Source organism: Elephantulus edwardii, unplaced genomic scaffold (assembly GCF_000299155.1).
Source record: "Elephantulus edwardii isolate Elephantulus edwardi_28Jun2011 unplaced genomic scaffold, EleEdw1.0 scaffold00075, whole genome shotgun sequence".
In the NCBI taxonomy this organism is placed as follows: Eukaryota; Metazoa; Chordata; class Mammalia; order Macroscelidea; family Macroscelididae; genus Elephantulus; species Elephantulus edwardii.
This window is the reverse complement of record NW_006399825.1, coordinates 14,333,619-14,352,293: the sequence shown is the minus strand read 5'-3', so window position 1 is coordinate 14,352,293 and position 18,675 is coordinate 14,333,619. Positions and strand designations below refer to the sequence as shown.

Below are 18,675 nucleotides of genomic sequence, written 5' to 3'. Positions count from 1 at the left end.
CATTCTTCTCAGAGTCAGCCACAGTTTGTTATGATCTACACAGTCAAATGCCTTTGCATAGTCAATGAAACACAGATAGACATTCCTCTGGTATTTCCTGCTTTCAGCCAAGATCCATCCAACATCAGTAAAGGATAAATATGTTTTAATATCAGTGTATTTTATTTTCAAATAAAATCTTAGCAAACCTTTTTATTTTTTTAAAAAACTAATTGCTCTGATATTTAGTTACTATTTTAAGCTGGATTACTTTAAGGACCTTTCCAGTGTCCTAATCACACATGTATAATAATGATTTCCTATATTAATATATTACAATGACTAGGAATGATAAAAGGAGAATTGATGCCTTTCAGCTGTGGTGCTGGAGATGAGTATTGAGTATACCATGGACTGCTACGTGAACAAATAGGTTCATCCTGGAGAGACTGAGACCAGGCTGCTCATCGGAGGCAAGGATTCTGAAGCTTCATCTGACATACTTTGGACATGTTGCAATGAGGGGCCAGTCCTTGGAGAGAGACATAATGCTTCGGAGGATGGAAGGACAGCACAGGAGAGGAAGACCCTCTATAAGATGGATTGACTCAGTGACTGGGGTAAATGCTGTAGGTGTGTCAGAGACAATAAGATTGACACAGGATAGAGCAGGGTTTAGGGTACATAGGGTTGCTATGTGTACATAGGGTCGCTATGAGTCACAGGTGACTTGACGACACATTACAACAACAACAATATTAATAAAGCAAAGCTTTTTTTGTTGTAGAAGTCTGATAACTTGGGTGTATCTATGGACATGTTAGTTTTTTACCATTTGATTCTTACTAAATATCTTGATTTCTAAGTTCTTGGGGATAATGTATCATTGCCCGTAAGGTATTGCCTGTAGGATCACCTCTATGAGGAGGAATGTGGCATCAGGATTGAAGGAAGACTCATCAACAACCTGCATTATGCAGATGACACAAACCTGCTTGCTGAAACAGAGGAGGATCTGAAGTGCTTCCTGTAGAAGGTCAAAGACTACAGCTTTCAATATGGATTGACGTGAACATCAAGAAAACAAAGATTCTCACCACAGGGCCGATTGGCATCAGATGGTGAAGAGATTGAGACCGTTAACAGCTTCAGTTTGCTTGGCTCACAATCAAGACTCTTGGTACCAGTAGCCAGGAAATAAAAAGATGAATAGTATTGGAAAAATTTGCTGTCAGGGACCTCTCCAGAGTACTAAAAAGCAATGATGTCAGTCTGGAGACTAAAGTGCACCTGATCCAGGCCATAGTCTTTATAATTACTTGCTATGCATCAGAAATGTAGGAAATGACTAGGGATGATAGAAAATTGACAACTTTGAGTTGTGGTGTTGGAGAAGAGTATTGAATATTCCATAGACTACTAGGAGAACAAACAGGTTCATTCTGGAGTGAATGAAACCAGGTATTTCCTTGGAGGTAAGGATTCTGAAGAGTCATCTGATATACTTCGGGCATGTTGCAAGGAGAGACCAGTCCTTGGAGAGGGACGTCATGGTTAGGAGGGTGAAGGAATAGCGCAAGAAAAGAAGACCCTCAAAGAGATGGATTGACTCAGTGACTGGGGTAATGGGAGTAGGTGTGTCAGAGGCAATGAGGTTGGCATAGGATAGAGCAGGGTTCAGAGCTGTTGTACATAGGGTCACTATGAGTAGCAAGTGACTCAATGATTTTTAACAACAATAATATCTCAATCTCCTAAGGCAATACATATGCAGAGAAAACAGGCTCTAGGATCACCTTATAACCTGGCCTTTATCTGAATCTCCTTCTGCTACTTAATTTGCGCAATAATGAGCAAATTGCTCTCTGAACTTCCATTTCTTCATTTGTAAAAAAATAAAAACAAAAACAACAGAGCAATAATATTTCTTGGTGAAAATCAGAGGCCAACACAGAATATTCGGGTGGCACTAACTTTCATCACAATTGACTGCTAACTGAAAGACTTAAGTCTACCCAGAGCACCTTGGAAGAATGTCCTGGCAGTCTATATCTGTAGAATTAGTCAATGAATATCCTGTGGAGTAAGGTTCTCTACTGATATACGTGGGAGTTAGAACTAACTTGACGACAACTGTAGTTCTTGTTATTTATGTCACTCATTCACTTACTCACTGCTGGCAAATCAGAACCCACTCAGAGCTGACTCTCCTGTGGATTTCTGAGGCTGTAAATGGCATGGGAGGAGTTTGACTATCTTTCTCTCGTGGAGCAGCTTGGTGGATTCACACTGCATTCCTTTAGGCTAGCAGCAAAACTCCTTGTACTCTAAGTCACCCGAGAACCCTACAAGTACATGTATAGAGATATAGAAAGAAGTCCAGGTGGCTTAATCCATAGCATATTGTATTGCAAACCTGCCAGTGTCTCAGCGGCAGAAAGACGGCCAATCTCTTCCTGTTTCAATTCACAACCTCAGAAATCTGATGGAGGGTAAGTTGGAACCAATTTGACAGGAGAGAAAGATAAGAGTTTACTTAACTGAAGTCGGAAGAGAAAATGATATGGAAGTACAACCAGAGTGCTCCTTTTAGGTAAGGATGGTGAAACTTCATCTCGCATTCTTGTTTAGGAGGGGCAAGTCCTTGGAAAAAGATGTAATGCTTGGAAAGGTGGAGGGACAGAGAAAGACTCCCAACAAGTTACTGCAGTGACTGCAACAATGGACTCGAGCATGCCTGAGATGATGGATGGTGAATATAGGGACTCGTGCAGATGTGTTGTTCATAGGGTTGTTATAAGTCACAGTTGACTCCAGGACATCTGACAAGAACAACATATAGTTTTCACTGTATGGAGCCCGATTCCGCATAGATTAAAGATGCTTGACAACCATGCAGGATGATTTTATTATTCCCATTTTCAAGATGAGTAGGTTGAGTCTCTGAACCAGTGCTCCAAGTCATATACCCAGAAAGTGACAACGTCCGTGACCATAAGGATGAAGACTAGATCCTGCATTAATTGGAGTAGGATGGCACTACTTGATCTTCCACTAGGGAAAATAGCCTTTTAAAAGGAAGTGAAGCTACCTTCTCACATGTAATATATGTGTAGCCCTCACAATACTGCCCTGTATGTTCATGATCTGTAATCTTTTAAAATCATTCCCCCTGCTCTCTCCATGAATGTGAATCTGTCTCTCTAGTGGATGGGGAGTTGGAACTGACTGGTGATTGAGCCTCCATTCTTTTTCTCTCAAGCAGCTGTTAGTGAATTCCAGCAACCAGAGAGGTAGAGTATAGCCCGTGGGACAGTAGCATAGTTCTCCACTGACCAGTATGTTGTCGTTGTTCATGTTCATCAAACCAGATTGGATTTATAGATGACCCTCCAGCCGATTTCAGGGGCAGGAGAGGAGATAGCTCATCTTTCTTGCCTGGAGCAGCATTTTTCAAGTTACCTGCGTTTGGTTTGGCAGAGGAATTCCCTGCTTACCAGGCCACCAGAGCTCCCTGAAGAATGAGGATAGACAATAACCTTGTACAGCTCATGCATATACATTATTATAATAAGTTCACCACTTATACTCATAAATGAATGCCATAAATTTCACCAACAGATAAAAAATAAACCAGATTTCCCTCAATCCTAGTAATTCCTTTTTAATTTCCCTTGGTAAATACAGGATCTTAAGTTGCGCTTCTGATTTGAAAGGTTCTCTGTAACGCAGAACCTTCCAAATACTGTCATTTCAAGTCCCACCTAGTCACAGGGAAAGGTGAGAGGATGCATGTGTTTCTTTTGTTATGTTACTTGTAGAATGTGGTTCCTCAACAGTGAATAAAGACCATGGTCTGTAATCATAACTAAGGCAGAAGTCCATCACACGGTTTAGCTGGGGGCAGTTTGGATCACTCAACGAAGCCCTAGTGGTGCAGTGATTAAATTGCTCCACTGCTAACTGAAAGGTCAGTGGGGTGGAACCCAACTACAGCAGAAGAAAGATGAGACTATTTGGATTCCATAAAGATGTACAGCTTCCAAAAAGTATGTGGCAGTTGTGTGACGTACAGAAGGGTCTCTATGGACAATGGGGTTTGGGCCACTTTAACCATTTAAGGTTAAGCAAATAATTGGTCAATTCTAAAAACCCGTGTTATGAGAGGCGTTCATCCTGAAGATAATAGGATTTTTTTTAATACATCCATCACAACATTTCAGTTTAGGAATACAATGTGGTGCCTGGACAGCAACCTTGCACCCACCATCACGCACCTTGGAATGAAAAGTGGTGAAACCGCTGTGAGCCCCACTACAGCTTGCCGGCCCCTTCCAGTCGGGCCTCCTAGTCTTGCTAGGATCTTTCTATTCTCTTCAACACACACTCAAATGGCCCCTTTCAATCAACTCTAAGCGGGAGTCACACCGCTGCTCTAATCTCTCCAGGTCGAGAGGAACGGGAGGGAATGTTGTCACGGGGACGCGCGCAAGGGGCACGCGCGGTCGGGGCGGAGACTGCGCTCAGCGGGGCGGCGGACGCTGCGCTCCCCTTTGTTCTGCTCCATTGTGGGCCGGCCTTCCTCGAGAGCTGCTTCTCTGCACCGTTGCAGCCTGGGGGGAAACCGGGGAGCAGGGGAAGGGGCTTCGGGGTGCTCCTATTCTCTTTATTTTTCATTATGTTGGGAGCTCCTTGGCAGTGCCTTTCCCTCTCGGTTCCTGGGGGCGGGTGGCGGAGCGGAAAGTGTCCCTTTCCCCCTAAAGGCTTCTCCAAGGTTCTGCCGCCCCACTCCTGGAGGCACCTGAACTCGGCACTCTGGATGTTCGCTTCCGGACCGCCCGCGTCAACGGGGCGACACGCGATCAGCCCCCTTCCGAGGGACATATGCTCCGGCTGCCAGGAGCTCCGCGGGCCACTGGGGCGAGGGCTAGAGCCGGCGCGGCGCCCGAGCCGGAGCCAGCCGCCTGGGCGTCCCGGGAGCCGGCGCGAGGTGGCCGAGCCCGCCCCGTCCCGGAGTTCGCGTTCCCCGGCCACAGAACGACCGCCTCAGCCCCCTTATATAGCCCTCTAAAAATAGCTCGCCTCGCACCGCCTTGTAAGGCAGCAGGGAGATCCACCGAGCACCAATCGGCGCTCGCTGTCAGGGCCAAGCCCCGCCTCAGGTCCCGATCCGTGCTCCCCATTGGTCCTCAGTGACTTCATGAGCCCCCTGTTTACCTTACATGGTCACACGCGGCCTAATGGACGCCCTCCTCCGAGATCCCACGGCTGCGCGGAGAGCCGGGCAGAGGGAGGGAGTTTGGGGAGGGGGAAGAGCAGGAGGGGGAGGAGAAAAGGGGGGGAGGAGACTACAAACTAGCAAGGATGGGGTAGGGGGTGGGGAGGGAAGGGACGGGTGGGGGGAGCGGCGATCGCGAGAAAAAAAAAATGCAACCTCCCAAAATAAAGAGCAAAGATTGCATTAGGAGCGAACAGCGCTGCAGAAATAGATGGCAGCTTCGTGTCAGTGAGTTTGCATCCCCCTTCCTGATCCACGAGCTGGAGTGATCAGAGCCCTGGAAGGGGATTGTTACTCCTGTGAAGTCCCCCTTTCCTGGCAGCCGACTGCACTGTGCACGCTGGACGCCTCTCTCCATCCACCCCACTCAGTCTCTCCTCTCTCACCTCCTCTCGCCCTCGCTCCTGCATTGATTTTTTTTCCTCCTTTTTAGTTGACTGAAACAAAACAAAACAAAAGGGCCGCTGGATGTCTGCCTTCTTGGGGGGTGAGCCAGACAGACTGACAAACAAACAGACCCGGCTGTGTTCGGGGGAGGGTTTCTCCTCCCGTTTTGCCCGGCGGCAGCAGTATGGACGTGTTGGCTAGTTATAGTATATTCCAGGAGCTACAACTTGTCCACGACACCGGCTACTTCTCAGCTTTGCCATCCCTGGAGGAGACGTGGCAGCAGGTGAATGATTTAAATTACTTGTGTAAATCGTGTGGTGGCGGCGGAGACGCAGGGGCTGTGCTGCCGTGGGTTTTGGGTTGTATTTCTCTCTCTCTCAGGATTTTTACCCCCCCCCCCCTTTTGACTGTTTGTTGTTGAAAATGTTTTCTGAAACAGTCATCTGCGCTTCGCTCTCCACCACGCTGGTCCCCTAGTGCGCGGAGCCGAGCAGCGGTCCGAGCTGCCTGCGTTCACTCACAGCACACATCCTTGCGCACACGTTGTAGGGCGCGCTGTTCCCCCAGCAGAGACCTGCTTAACTTCTGGGGTTCCGAGGGGCCGGGTGGGAAGCTGCCTTGGGGCTTTTTACCAGCGATCGCTGCCTGGAAACCACGTCCCTGCCTGCGTGAGCGCTACCCGCTAGACACCTGAAATCAGGTTCTTCTCTTTCAACTGGTGCCGACCGCTGTCAGATGTGGGGGAGGCTGGAGCAAAGCGGAGTTTACCCTGTAATGAGCGCGTGTCATTAAAGAATAGGAGTTTGATTTTGAGACTGGAAGATGGGCAGAAAGGAGAAGAGACCAGTGGCTAAAGATGCCCAGAGAAATCTACAAGGAGGTCAGGAAGACAGATCTGTCTGGGGCTGACGGCGCATTGTGGGTTTCCCCAGTCATGCCTTCGGGAAGAAACCACTCAGACTCTATGTCCTTGTTGGGGGTTTTTTTTTTTTGTTGTTGTTTGTTTGTTTGGGCTTCCTGGACCAGTGAGACAGCACAGCCTCGGGCGAAGGGATGCTTCTGACTTTGTCTTAGAGGACTAGTTAGGAAACTCTTAGGATGCTGAAGGGCACCGATGCTAAGTGTCTAGGCATTCCAGTGAGGGCGAAGCGGGGCTGGTGACAAGTTCCTTGGGCTGTGTGAAGTGGAATAAAGAAAAAGTGCTGGTCAGTGGAAAGTGCTGGCTCGGCTGAGGCTGCGGAAACCGTGGTTTTCTCAGCAACGATTAGGAGCTGCTGAGGGGACATTCTGCAAGAAAGATGGTGGGTGGGGGGATGGGGGTGGGGGAACATGGGTATTCTTTAGAAATTCTCCAGTGTGCGCCCTGGAAAGTCCAGGAAGACCTTCTGGATTTGCACATTGGAAGTGTGAACTTGGATGTCCGTCCTGGAGAAACCTGCTTGCCCTTGGGGAGGGCTGCTCCAGAGGCTTGCTGTGTGGCTGCTCCGGTAACTTCCCTGCTCCGTGACAGCAGCTTGTTAAGGCTAATGAACAGCTGAATTTCCTCTGCCAGGATCCAAAGCAGGATTTTGCCAGCTCGAGGCTACGATGTCACAGTTGCTGCTTTAGCTAGAAAGGGGTTTTTGGCTTGTGGTCTACAAGGAGCCAAGTGGCAAAGCATAGTCTCTGGTGTTACCTTTGTTACCCGTGGCTGGTCCCTCATTGCAAGCGACAAGTTCCCCTCCAGGTACCAGCCCCTGGTGTGGGGGAAGCTGGCGCATACCCCATTTGGTCTCTGTGGACATGCACACACTGTCCACACACACATTTTTAGCACAAAGCGTTTTCTTCACTACCTCCCCCCCCCCCCTTAACGAGTCCGTAGATCATGGAAAGGATCTCACTGGGTGCCTGCCCTCTTGTTATATTCCTCGTGCTTATTCAACCCAACGGCTGTCAGAATTTCATCTGCAGAGATAGCCATCACTGCACACCCTGAACCCCCTGGAGTTGAAGGGTTGCATTTTAACAAAGGTCTAGGCAGGGTAGGGAAGGGAATCTGTTGATTTAGTCACCCTGCCTAAGGCAGCCCCCTATTTGTGACTAACTGTTGGAACAGTGGTGGAGGAAAGAAAAGTTGGCTTTATTGGTTACAACGTTCCCTCCTGATGAATCACACAACTTTGTTTTCGTTCAAATCTTAGTTAGTAGTAAAGCCTGCTTTAGGAAAAGACCTCTCCAGAGGAAATCTGCTCTTCTAGACCACCCCCACCCCCACCCCCACCATCCAGGAGCGCTCTAGATCCCTAAAGAAGCATCATTGGCTTGCCAATTAGAGGAGGTAGTAGATCTATTGTTTCCTCACATGTTCTCTGCTTTTCCTCTTCCCCTCCCTCCCACCCCCTTCAAGGAAGCTTAGCTTCTGTCTGCAGGCAAACGCATTCGCTAACTCACCTTCCCTCCCCTCACTGGTTCCTTCATCTTACCTCTCCAACTGCTGACCAGCCTCACCTTAAACCCTTCTGCTAAGTAAATTCAGAAGCATGCTCTTTCCCCTAGTGAAACACAACTCCTGGGGAAACATTGTTAAATAAGCTATTACTGCAAGGAGCTTTCTGCTCTAGCCTCTAGTTACAACTGTGTTGTATAAAGTTGACCATGACCTTCAGCTCATGGAGATGATCAGACCTTCAGCATCTATCTTTTCCTCTCTCCTCCATGCACCCCAGCCCCATCCTGTTACTTCTTCCTCCTGTAACAAGGGGGTTGTGGTGGTTAGATGCAACTGTCCCTTCCACATCAGCCATCAGATGGTGAAATCTCAAGGAGGTTGCCACAAAGAACCCCACGCAGGGGGAAGCTGCCTGATGCTGTGGTAATCACATTTTAGAGGTCAACTGGAGAGCAATTATTTGATGTTCTTTCTTCAAGTCAACCTTAAAGAGATGAGCAACATATGATTCCAACAATCTGATTTTGTTACTAGAGAAAGAGGAGTTCCTCTGGCAAATCCATTGATATTGGTGTGCGTGAAAATTGTTGATGGACTCCAATAATCTGGGGGTTTTATTTTAAACTTGGGCTTTCGGATAATCACACAGCTTAATAGTTATTGAGCCTATGATGGCCCTCAGGTCTTGGGGATGATCATTTTGACAATGGGATTTCAAGCAGCAATATCTTAGCCACATACAGCTCTCCAGCTCTTGGGGGGGGGGGAATCATTGCCTGTGTAATTTTCAAACCCAGATGGACATCTTGCATTAACAGCGCTCCATTCCTGGGCTCTGACTGCATACTTAAGCACTTGGCCCAAGTAACATCATCTCTGCCTGTCATAGAACTGTAAATTACACTGTGCTTATGTGGTCTATTATTTTATGGAATTCAGCTGACGCACAACTCTTAAGACTACCAGCCATAAGCTCTTTGGAAACTTGCAGGAAGGTTTCCAAGAGCTGTTTGAGCAAAAGCAAGGAAAAGTCAAAGGGAGGACAAAAGCTTGTTGGGTACCATTTGATGATGGAGAACACGACACCTATTCATGACTCTTGTTGCCCATCAGTGACTTCTCTGTGCCTCCTGCTAACTTTGGAAAGAAAAAAAGCTCTGCCAAGTTCTTCCAGAACTTGCAAGGATTTTTAGAACCTTGCTATGTCCCTTTCACCTAGGCCACTACTTGACATAGGTGGCAGATCAGGTGCAGAGGTGGCCTGACTCATGGGTGGATTTGATTTTGCTTCGTGCTAGTGAGGAGCATGGCATGCTTCCTTGAAAAATTCTTTTGGGAATTATGTTTGTTATTAATGCTGATTCATAATTGGCAGATGGGGTCAGTTTCAGGCCTCTCTTATGCTGGGAGAAAATTTTCCATTGCTACTGGAAACAAATAAATAAATCATAGAGCATCCCTCCCTCCTCCCCCACTCCCCCATTGTTTTAAACTAATGGCATACTTGGCTACTGTAAAGACTATAGTGTCCTCGTAATGCTGCAATTTCATCTGGCTTTCAGGCATCCTCAGACACTTTTTACAAGGGCCTTTGGTACCAAGTGTCTCCTGGGGACCACCAGCAACTATGGTTTGTCTTCCAAGAAGAACCTCCTGGTACTGGGTCGGAATGGGATATGGCCCGGCTCATGCCTTTGCCATGCCTTTCACAGGAGCTGGCCGTCAGATGCTGTCATAACCAGGGAGACAAAAGCCAACTGGTGCCAGTCCATCCGCAGGTTTGTCCCCAATTTGCAGAAAACCTTGTCATGAATTAGAAATTCTTGGCAACAGCACCACCCAGGGAAATTTGTAGACACAAAGGAGCCTTGCTAACCACACTGCAAGGATAAAATAGCTGGCATTTTTTTTAAAATGTAATTTGTGTGCTCCTCAGTTCCCATAAGTCTGTTTCTTCCTTCAAAACAGGGACTTGGTAGATGGGGGGAGGAAATTAGAACTCCCTCGTTATTTGGATTTTTCTTTAGAAGGCTGCAATCGCTACGCAAATGTCTCTAAGAATGAAAGCACATGGGAAGGCAGTCAATCACACACTTAGCCTTCCCTTCACAGATGCATTTCCACCTTTAAATAGACGTGGCTTTGTGTCGGTTTAAAGAGCTCTCCCATGTTGGCCTTCTGTCTACCTGTTTGCCATTTGGTATTTTAAAAGTGGAGTTTGTTACAATGAAAACATTTCTGTACATCTGTCCTTATTGGAGGAGGGAAGAAGAAGGAAGTTACCATTCTTTGTTCTCTATGAAACTCCCACCCCCACTCCCTACCCAGAGGAGAATGAGATGTTGAGGTCCAATCCATTTAAAGGGCAGAGCAGAAGAGACATTGTGACAGCCTTACCCTGAAATGATTTATGTGTGGTATGTCAGAGCCCTTCTGTGGCTTTCTTGTCCCCCAGCCCATTCTAAATATAAATGCCAGTGAGGTTTATATATGTCTTCACTTATTGAGGACAGTTTAGATAGAGAGTCCTAATAGGGCTTTTAGAAGCTGTAAGCCTATGCATCCGCAGATCTTCCTCTCGTAGGATAATCCTTGTGTTTTAACTTTTTGAGTCAGAGCGGCATTGCAGTCTCACTTTAATCACTCCCATCCCTACTTGGAAAAGAGTCCACTGGCCAGTCTCAACTGGCTCTTCCTTCCGAGAATGCTGCTCTGACAGCAGCCCTGTCTCTGGAGTCACATGTGAAGTGACTGGTTTTGGACTCCACCACTGGTGAGTGCAGAGCTAGCCCTGAGATGCTGGTTTACTCAGTGCCTCCGTTAGCGTGGATGCTGGGATGGAGATTTGCTGAAAGTTTAGGACAGCTCCCCACCTCAAAGTGTGCAGCGCCCGAAGGTGAAGGAGAGATGAAATCTCTCAGTGAATCCCTTTGTTCTCCAAAGTCAGCACTGCACTTGCGTAGAATAAGCAGGTAGAAATGTTTTAACTCCACGTTCCAAATATTACCGAGCAGGGTGACTGGAGAAACTCTACAAACCACTGATAAATGTGGAGCTTGAGTGAACAAGTTACAGCATCTAATCATTAATGCTACATTGAAAACACTTACAAAAAATTCCTTCTCAATCCTAAAATTGCTTTGTGTGGTCATTTTAGGCCATGGACACGAGGAGTCACCCTCCTTACTCAATTTAGTCTAATTGTTCCAGAAATAAGCAAAACACCGGCATTACTTGGAGTTGCTTTTACCCAGGATTGATCGTGACCTTGCTTCTCTGCTCCCCTCACTCCTATTTTCTGCTGCCAGTTTGCAGAATTTTGTCTACTACCTCGAATCCTTTTTGTTCTTTCTTCACCTACTACGTTGGGGTGGCCCCAAGGACTTGATCCTGCTAAATGCATGCTAAGTATTAGGGACCCTTCCAACACCATCTACCACATGCTCACTAAAAAGATGTGAGAAGGCAACCTTGGGAGGTGGATTCACCACCAACCTGCTGGAGAAGTGAGTGATGACACCGGTCTTGCCTGAGCTGGAGGGTGGGCTCACTTCTACCTCATGAGATTTTCTTTGTTTACACTGAACTCTGGAGAATTTTTCCAGTAAATCCGTCATACTTGAAGTCCTCCTTACTTTATGCAAACTATGTGTGCCTGAATAATGCAAGGGTACATAAGTTATGTATTCTGTCCCCTAGGAAGGTGTACTCTAGTAGAGAGAGAAAGCATGTCCAAAATGAAGTCATTCAGACTAGAACACAGCAGTGCATTGTTGTTCCATGACTATTTCTTTTTGAGCATGCATCCATCCCTGCCTATCTGTATGTACCTACTTTGCTTAATAAAAAATACTCAAGTTGTGCTAAGTTCCGTTCTGGACCTGCTTTTAGCTAATGGCTTGCTGGGGTCTGGATACTTTTAGGGCAGATGAGTGTATAGTGTGGAGGCACATGTCCGTAATGGCCAGGAAACATCATCCATGTCTGTGCCATTCGGAAATGATTAGAGGTAATGAAAAGAATTAATGTTGAGCCATATGCGATATCTATTTCTAAATAGAGGTTTATTGACATTTCCTGGGGGTCATATTGAAAGTCAGCCCAGAGACTTGTACCAAAGCTGAGAGAATAGAATCTTAAGAGTCTCCAGTCTTGAAAAGGCCTTACTCAGGGGTTGGGTTAAACCGGGTGATTGTGAAAACCAGACAAGGCAGTGAACCTTCCAAGGTCACATCGGTCATTTTTAACAGTGATGGTTGTGGGATCCTGGATTCTCCTGGATACCGATGTGAATTGGATCACTTTTCGTCACACTGGGCTGAATATGCTTTGAGTCATATCTCATTCTCCTTTTCTCCTGCCCCAACTCCTTAAAGGAAGACAAGAAAATCCCCTTTTTCATTTAAAGAGCCCAAGAGCATAGGATTTTGGGATCGCCTGGGTCCTAAACCACCCCATTAAGCATCTTGGAGAAGGTTTATTTGTGCAATTTAATCCCTTTTCCACTTTTAATGATGTGGTCGTGGAAATGATACTGGGTTGGAAAAACCCAAAGCAAGAGTCCTCATTTTCAGTTCTCATCTCCTTGGAAAGCACTGTCACCACCAAATGGTGCAGGGTCGGGGGTACTTGTGGTGTATGAGACAGCAGGCTGGATGGGGACTAGCTCTGAGATTTTCTGCAGACAGCATCATGCATGGAGTGGCCTAGTCTCTGACACCGAGCCAACAAAGAGACTGCAGGCAACTTAAGCAGCAATCCAGGTTCCGCAGTTCATGAAAACCTTTTCTGAAGTGTGTGTAAAACCCTTGAGAGGATTGGATGAACAGTGGAGTTGTAAAATCTTATACATTTACCAAAAAAAAAAAATGCTGAGTATTATAATAAGCAGGTGAGAAGAAATTCATCCTCTGTGAGATGAAGGGGCGGGAGAGAGGCCTCTGGGGCAGGAGGATGCAGCAGGCTTAATTTTCACAATAGCCTCTCGGGAGGAAATGATAAAGGAAAGATCTGTTCCCTCCTTTGCTCCCTGTACCTTCTGCCCTTTTCTACACCTCCCATCTCACGCCCCAACTTTCTGGCCCTTGTCTCCAAGAACATTTTTCTTCTTGAATATACGTTTTCTTCCTCATCTACATCTCCAAATCCTGATATGGTTATCTGAGCTTTATACTCACATTTTCAAGTTGATAATATGGAGCTGTTGACAAAAGATTTTAGGGGTTGTACCAGACTTTAAGCTCCTCAACTTCTCCCATGGGCTTCCTCCTTGGGCGGGCTTCCCTATTTCTTGACAGTCACTCTTCCTGTGATCAAAGATGACTTCTGCCATCTTTGGCTTCTTCCTTCCCCTTGAACCGAATTAGTTGAGAATTCTATGGCTTTGGCTTTGGTTTTCAACTTCCTGCTCCCTCTGCTGTTGCCCCATCACCTCCTTGGACTTGGTTTTGTACTTCTGCTACCCACTATGGCCCCACTTCCCAACCACCAGTGGATAATTACACGCAGGATAAAAAAACTTACAAAACTGGACCTGGGTAATATTCTCGTTTTTTTCTTTTTGACACATTGAATAAATGCCATCCACGCTGGTGACTTACTATGCAGGTTTGTTTTTTTCTGCTTCTGGCTTTAGTTATGATACTTTCTTCAGTCTTCCCCCTCCCCAGTTCTTTATCTAGATCCTATTCATACTTTTAAAAAAATTAACAAAAAGAATTGACATCTTTGAGCTGTGATGTTGGAGAAGAGCATTGACCATTCCATGGATGGCCAAGAGAATCAACAGGTATGTCTTGGAGAAGATGCAGCCAGAGTGCTCTTTGGAGGCAATAATGATGAGGCTTTGCCTCACTTACTTTGGCCATGTTGCTAGGAGAGGCTATTCCTTGGAGAAAGATTTGATGCTGGCAAGGGTGGAGGGTCAATAAAGGTTAGCCAGGTGGATTGACACAGTGACTGCTACAATGGGCCCTTGTGTGTCAGAAAGTGTGAAGATGGCACAGGATAGAACAGGATATGAGTCATACTCAATGGCACCTAACAATATCAACAACAACAACAACAGCACCTCATCGTTTAAGTTTCACATAGTGGCCATACCTTCCCAGAAGCCTTCCTTCCTCTCCGCCAACACTGGTTGTGCTGGCTGTGCTCTCTCCTGTGGAACTGTTTTACTTCCTCAAGATATTTTCCAGTTCTAGCTTTAAGTACTGCTGCTTCTTTCTTCCTGTGATATTGCCTCTCCAGTTAGGCTGTAAGATTTAGAGCAAGCTTGATGGCTTGATTATAATTTCAATAATAGTTTTAACATATATATAATCCTTCTGGTTCGAAGAGAGCCTTGAAGGCAAAGGATTTTTCATCTGATTATTTGGGTTGGACTAAGATTCTAATGCGTCTATAGCAATTGTTCTCAGTCTTGGCTGGGGACCTCTCAAAACTCATTGCCTTTGTGCTGGAGTTGACCCATAGCTGACCCTTCTTCAGTTGATTTCCTGAGGCTATAAATTGTTTGGAAGGAGACTATGCATCTGGAAAGATGTAGCTGCTGGTGGATTTGAACCGCCAGAGGAATGTGCCCATGAGTTAGCCACCCAATTCCCTATTGACCATGCCACCAAAAAGCTCCAGACCAATTAAATGATAACCTATGGGTGGAGCCCCAGACATCAGCAGTCCCCAGCCTATTCCACTGAGCAGCCCAGACTGAAAGTCATGGACTTACAGAAAAGGTCATCATATATTACAGGGGCAAGTCTTGCTCCTTACATCAAAATATTTTACTTCTTGTATAACATGAAACCCAAATGGAAGTTTATGATAACAATAGGCCAATGTTAGTGGATATACTTTACCCAGCGGCCGCCCAGGTGTTGCTCTGCCTTTCTTGTTTTGCTCTCCCTCACTCTGTGGCACTCCTGTTGGTTCACATTTCCTCTGACCTACCAGAGATTTGTTGAATCTGGTCAAATGCCATTGCTGGTGCCTTTGTGGTGTTGCTCATTCAACTCCAGCCACGCTGGGCTTCAGAGAGCTCATTCTCTGTAGACCTTCAGCCATGATTTCCCACTTCCCTCTGGCTGCTCTGTGGTTTTAAAAGGATAGATGCTTGCATGGACAGCTATTGGATGATGCCAGATTAGGTAATGACTCTCCATATTTCTTACTGACTTCACAGTTTGGAAGTAAACTCTGTTTATAAAGAATTTCAAAGGAACCATCTTTCTAGTAAAAGGAGCAAAAATAAACTGTGGAAGAATCGCTGCTGAGGGCGTTCAGACAACGCGGCGGCCTCCACCTCCATGGGAGGCTCAGTTCCTGTGGTAATGATCATGGACATGGGGAGAACTTCACAAAGAAACCTTAGAAATGCCTCTTTGTCAAACTGTGATGTGTGCAAAATTGTATGTTCCATAGCTCCATCCTTTCATATAGAAACTGTCTTTGATGGGGGCATGGTTGGCAAGAGGGAACATCATGAGAGGAGCTCACAGCCTTGTGCTGAAGAATGCCTTTAGGAAAGCTCAGCCCAGCTGTGAAAATGGCAATTAGCTGGGGAACAATCGAGCTGCCAGAGGATGCCCGCCTGCTCCTGACCCCGCCGCAACCCGCAGCCATCTCAGCCTCACCCTCTGGAACGGAGGCAGCGGGAATTCAGTGGAGTGTCACTGTGTTGACCTGTACTTTTGCAGAGGTGGCAAAAGTGCTTATAGTAGAAAGCAGTGGAAATAAAGTTCGTCTACCCATAAATGTTACTTTTGAGTTTTCTGTGTTAATCCCCAGGGTCACACTTGGTGTTTTGTGATGTTTTGTGATTAGATGCCATCAAGTCCAGTGCGACCCGGAGCAATCCTATGAACAATAGATCTGAATGCGCTCCGTCCTATCCTTCGGCATCCTCCTCTTCTCGGACACTCTTGAGCCCATTGGTGTAGTCACTCTGTCTGTTCATCTTGGTAGGGGTCTTCCTCTCCTTTGCTGATCCTCCGTTTTTCCCAAGCATGATGTCTCTTTCCAAGGAATAGCTTCACCTAGCTACATGCCCAGAATATGAGAGAGGAAGCTTTGCCATCTTTGTTTCCAAGGAGCACTCCGGATGCACTTTCTTCAGTGCATTTCCATGGGATGTTCTGTACTCTTCTCCAGCACCATAACACAAAGGCATCAATTTTTCTTCGGTCATCCTTACTCATTGTCCAGCTCTCTGACGCATACATAGCGGGTGATTGAGAAGACCATGGCCTGAATCAGGTGTCTCATTGCTCTCCAGTATTTTGGGGCTGGCAGCAGACTTGCCCAAAGCAATACATCTCCTGATTTCCTGACTGCTGGTCTTGATGGTATTGTTGACCCAAGCGAGATTAAATCATTGAGAGCTTCAACTTTTTTTCTCTGTCTATCATGATGTCGACTGTTAGTACAGTGGTGAGGACCTTTGTTTTCTTGATATTGAGATGTAATCCATATTGAAGGCTGTAGTTATTGATCATCCATAGTAAGTGTTTCATGTCTTCCTCACTTTCATCAAGCAAGGTTGTGCATAATGCAGGTTGCTGATGAGTTTTCCTCGGATCTGGATGCCACATTCCTCTTCATAGAATCTAGCTTCACAAATTATTTGCCTAGCATACAGATTGAATCATTATAGAGAAAGGATACATCCTAATGTGCACCCTTACTGATTTAAAACTATGAAGCGTTCACTTGCTCCATTCAGACAGTAGCTTTTTGATCTAGATACAGATTTCTCATGAACGTAATTAAGTGTTCTGGGATTCCCATTCTCCTGAATGTTAGCCATATTTCGTTGTGATCCACACAACCAAAGATATCTGTGTAGTCAATAAAACACAGACAGACAGACATTCTTCTAGTATTCTCTGCTTTCATCCAGGAACTGTTTTATATCCACAATGTATCCTTGGTGCCATAGCCTCTTCTAAACCTACCTTGAATGTCAGGCATTTCTCTGCCAATGTTCTATCTGGGTTTTGGGTGATCTTCAGCAATATTTTGTTAACATGTGATATTCAGGATATTATTCTATAATTTTCACATTCTGTTGGCTCACCTTTCTTGGGAATGAGAACAAATATGGACCTCTTCCAGTCAGTTGGCCAAGTACCTGTCCTCTAACTTTCCTGGCATAGCCTGGTGAGCACATCCAGGGCTACATCTGTTAGTTGAAACATATATTGGTATCTCATTGATTCCTGGGGCCTTACTTATTGCCAATGCCTTTGGTGCAACTTGAACTTCTTCCTTCATTACCATTGGCTCTGGTTCATATGGAACTTCCTGAAAGTTTTCAGTGTCAACCAATATTTTCTGGTACAGTGACTCTGTTGTTGCTACTTGCTGTCAGGTTAGCTTTAACTCACAGTAACTTTGTGTGTAGCAGAACAAAATACTATTTTGACCTGTCGCCGTCTTCTTGGTCATACATATGCTTGAGTCCACTGTTGGGGTTCTTCTGCCAATCCATACATGACAGTTCTTTTCTCATTTGTGTGGACCCTTTAAATTAGCAAACATAATGCCCTTTGTCCTTTCCTAGTGATCTGTTTTTCTTGATGATGTGCCCAAAGTGAGTGAGACAAAGTCTCACCTTCCCAGCTTCTAATGAACACTGTGGTTGTACATCAAGATGGATTTGCTTGTTCTTGTGGCCCTTGTCACTCTAGAAACTGCTCGGAGAGCTCAGTTCCTCTCTGTGGTGTTGAGAGATGCCCTCAGCGAGGAGGCCCCTATGCAAAGCTGTTTTTCCTGTGATCTCCTTGAGATGCTTCTCAGTGTGAAATCTGAGTCCCTGGCTTCAAGTTGGCATTCCAAGACGTCAGCCCAGACTTGTAGATGCTTCTTTTATTATCAGAGTTCTTGCTTTCCCTAATATGAGCCAAGAGATGCTTTCCTCTGTGATGAGAATTTTTGTTTACTTACGAGCATTTAGCAAACATCTTTCCCGAGCTTCTGGTTGTTCTGAAGGCTTAGGGTGCTTTGCTCTCGGTCTCTTTCATTGGCACATTGTTTTTATAACTAGGGAGCAGGCAGGTATTACAGAATTTCCCGCTTGAGATGAGAAAGCTGGGACAGGGGAAGATTGAGCAAGTTGTCTTCGTATGACTGCAAAGCAGTTGGGAAGCCACTGGTGGTACTCCTTTTCTTTTTACCTCTTGGCTCTTTCTTCTAGAATAACGAACCCCACTAGTCATGTCTGTTACTAGTCACTCCCGACTCATAATGAGCCTGTGTAAAACAGACCTAAACCCTGATGGGTCCTGTGTCATCCTCACTTTCACTGCCACTTGAGCCCATTGGGGCTTCTCCTGAGTTAGTCTATCTTACAGAGAATCTTCCTTTTTTCTCCTGACCCACACATTACCAAACAGGTTGTCCTTTTCTAGCGATTGCTCTTTCTTGATGACCTGTTCAAGGTAAGTAAGGTCAAGTCTCACCAAACCTGTCTCTAGGGAGCGTTCTGGTAATACTTCTAAGACTGTCTGACAATCTATGGTATACTTAGTATTCTTCTCCCACACTATAACCCAAAGGCATCAGTTCTTCATCCTTCTTCATTGTCCATCTTTCACATGCA

At 45.8% G+C, this 18,675-nt stretch overlaps 1 protein-coding gene across 2 annotated transcripts in view; it reads left to right on the top strand.

The window, feature by feature from the left end:
* The first annotated feature begins 5,381 nt into the window (after positions 1–5,381).
* KLF7 (Kruppel-like factor 7 (ubiquitous)) overlaps positions 5,382–18,675 on the top strand; it is a 126,917-nt gene continuing 113,623 nt past the window's right edge. Inside the window, exon 1 of one of the 2 annotated variants that reach the window (XM_006889122.1) lies at positions 5,382–5,930. In XM_006889122.1, the coding sequence (XP_006889184.1) occupies positions 5,829–5,930 (102 nt within the window). In that variant the 5' untranslated portion in view covers positions 5,382–5,828. The remainder of the gene's footprint in view (positions 5,931–18,675) is intronic. The other variant, XM_006889123.1, reaches the window with a different exon arrangement.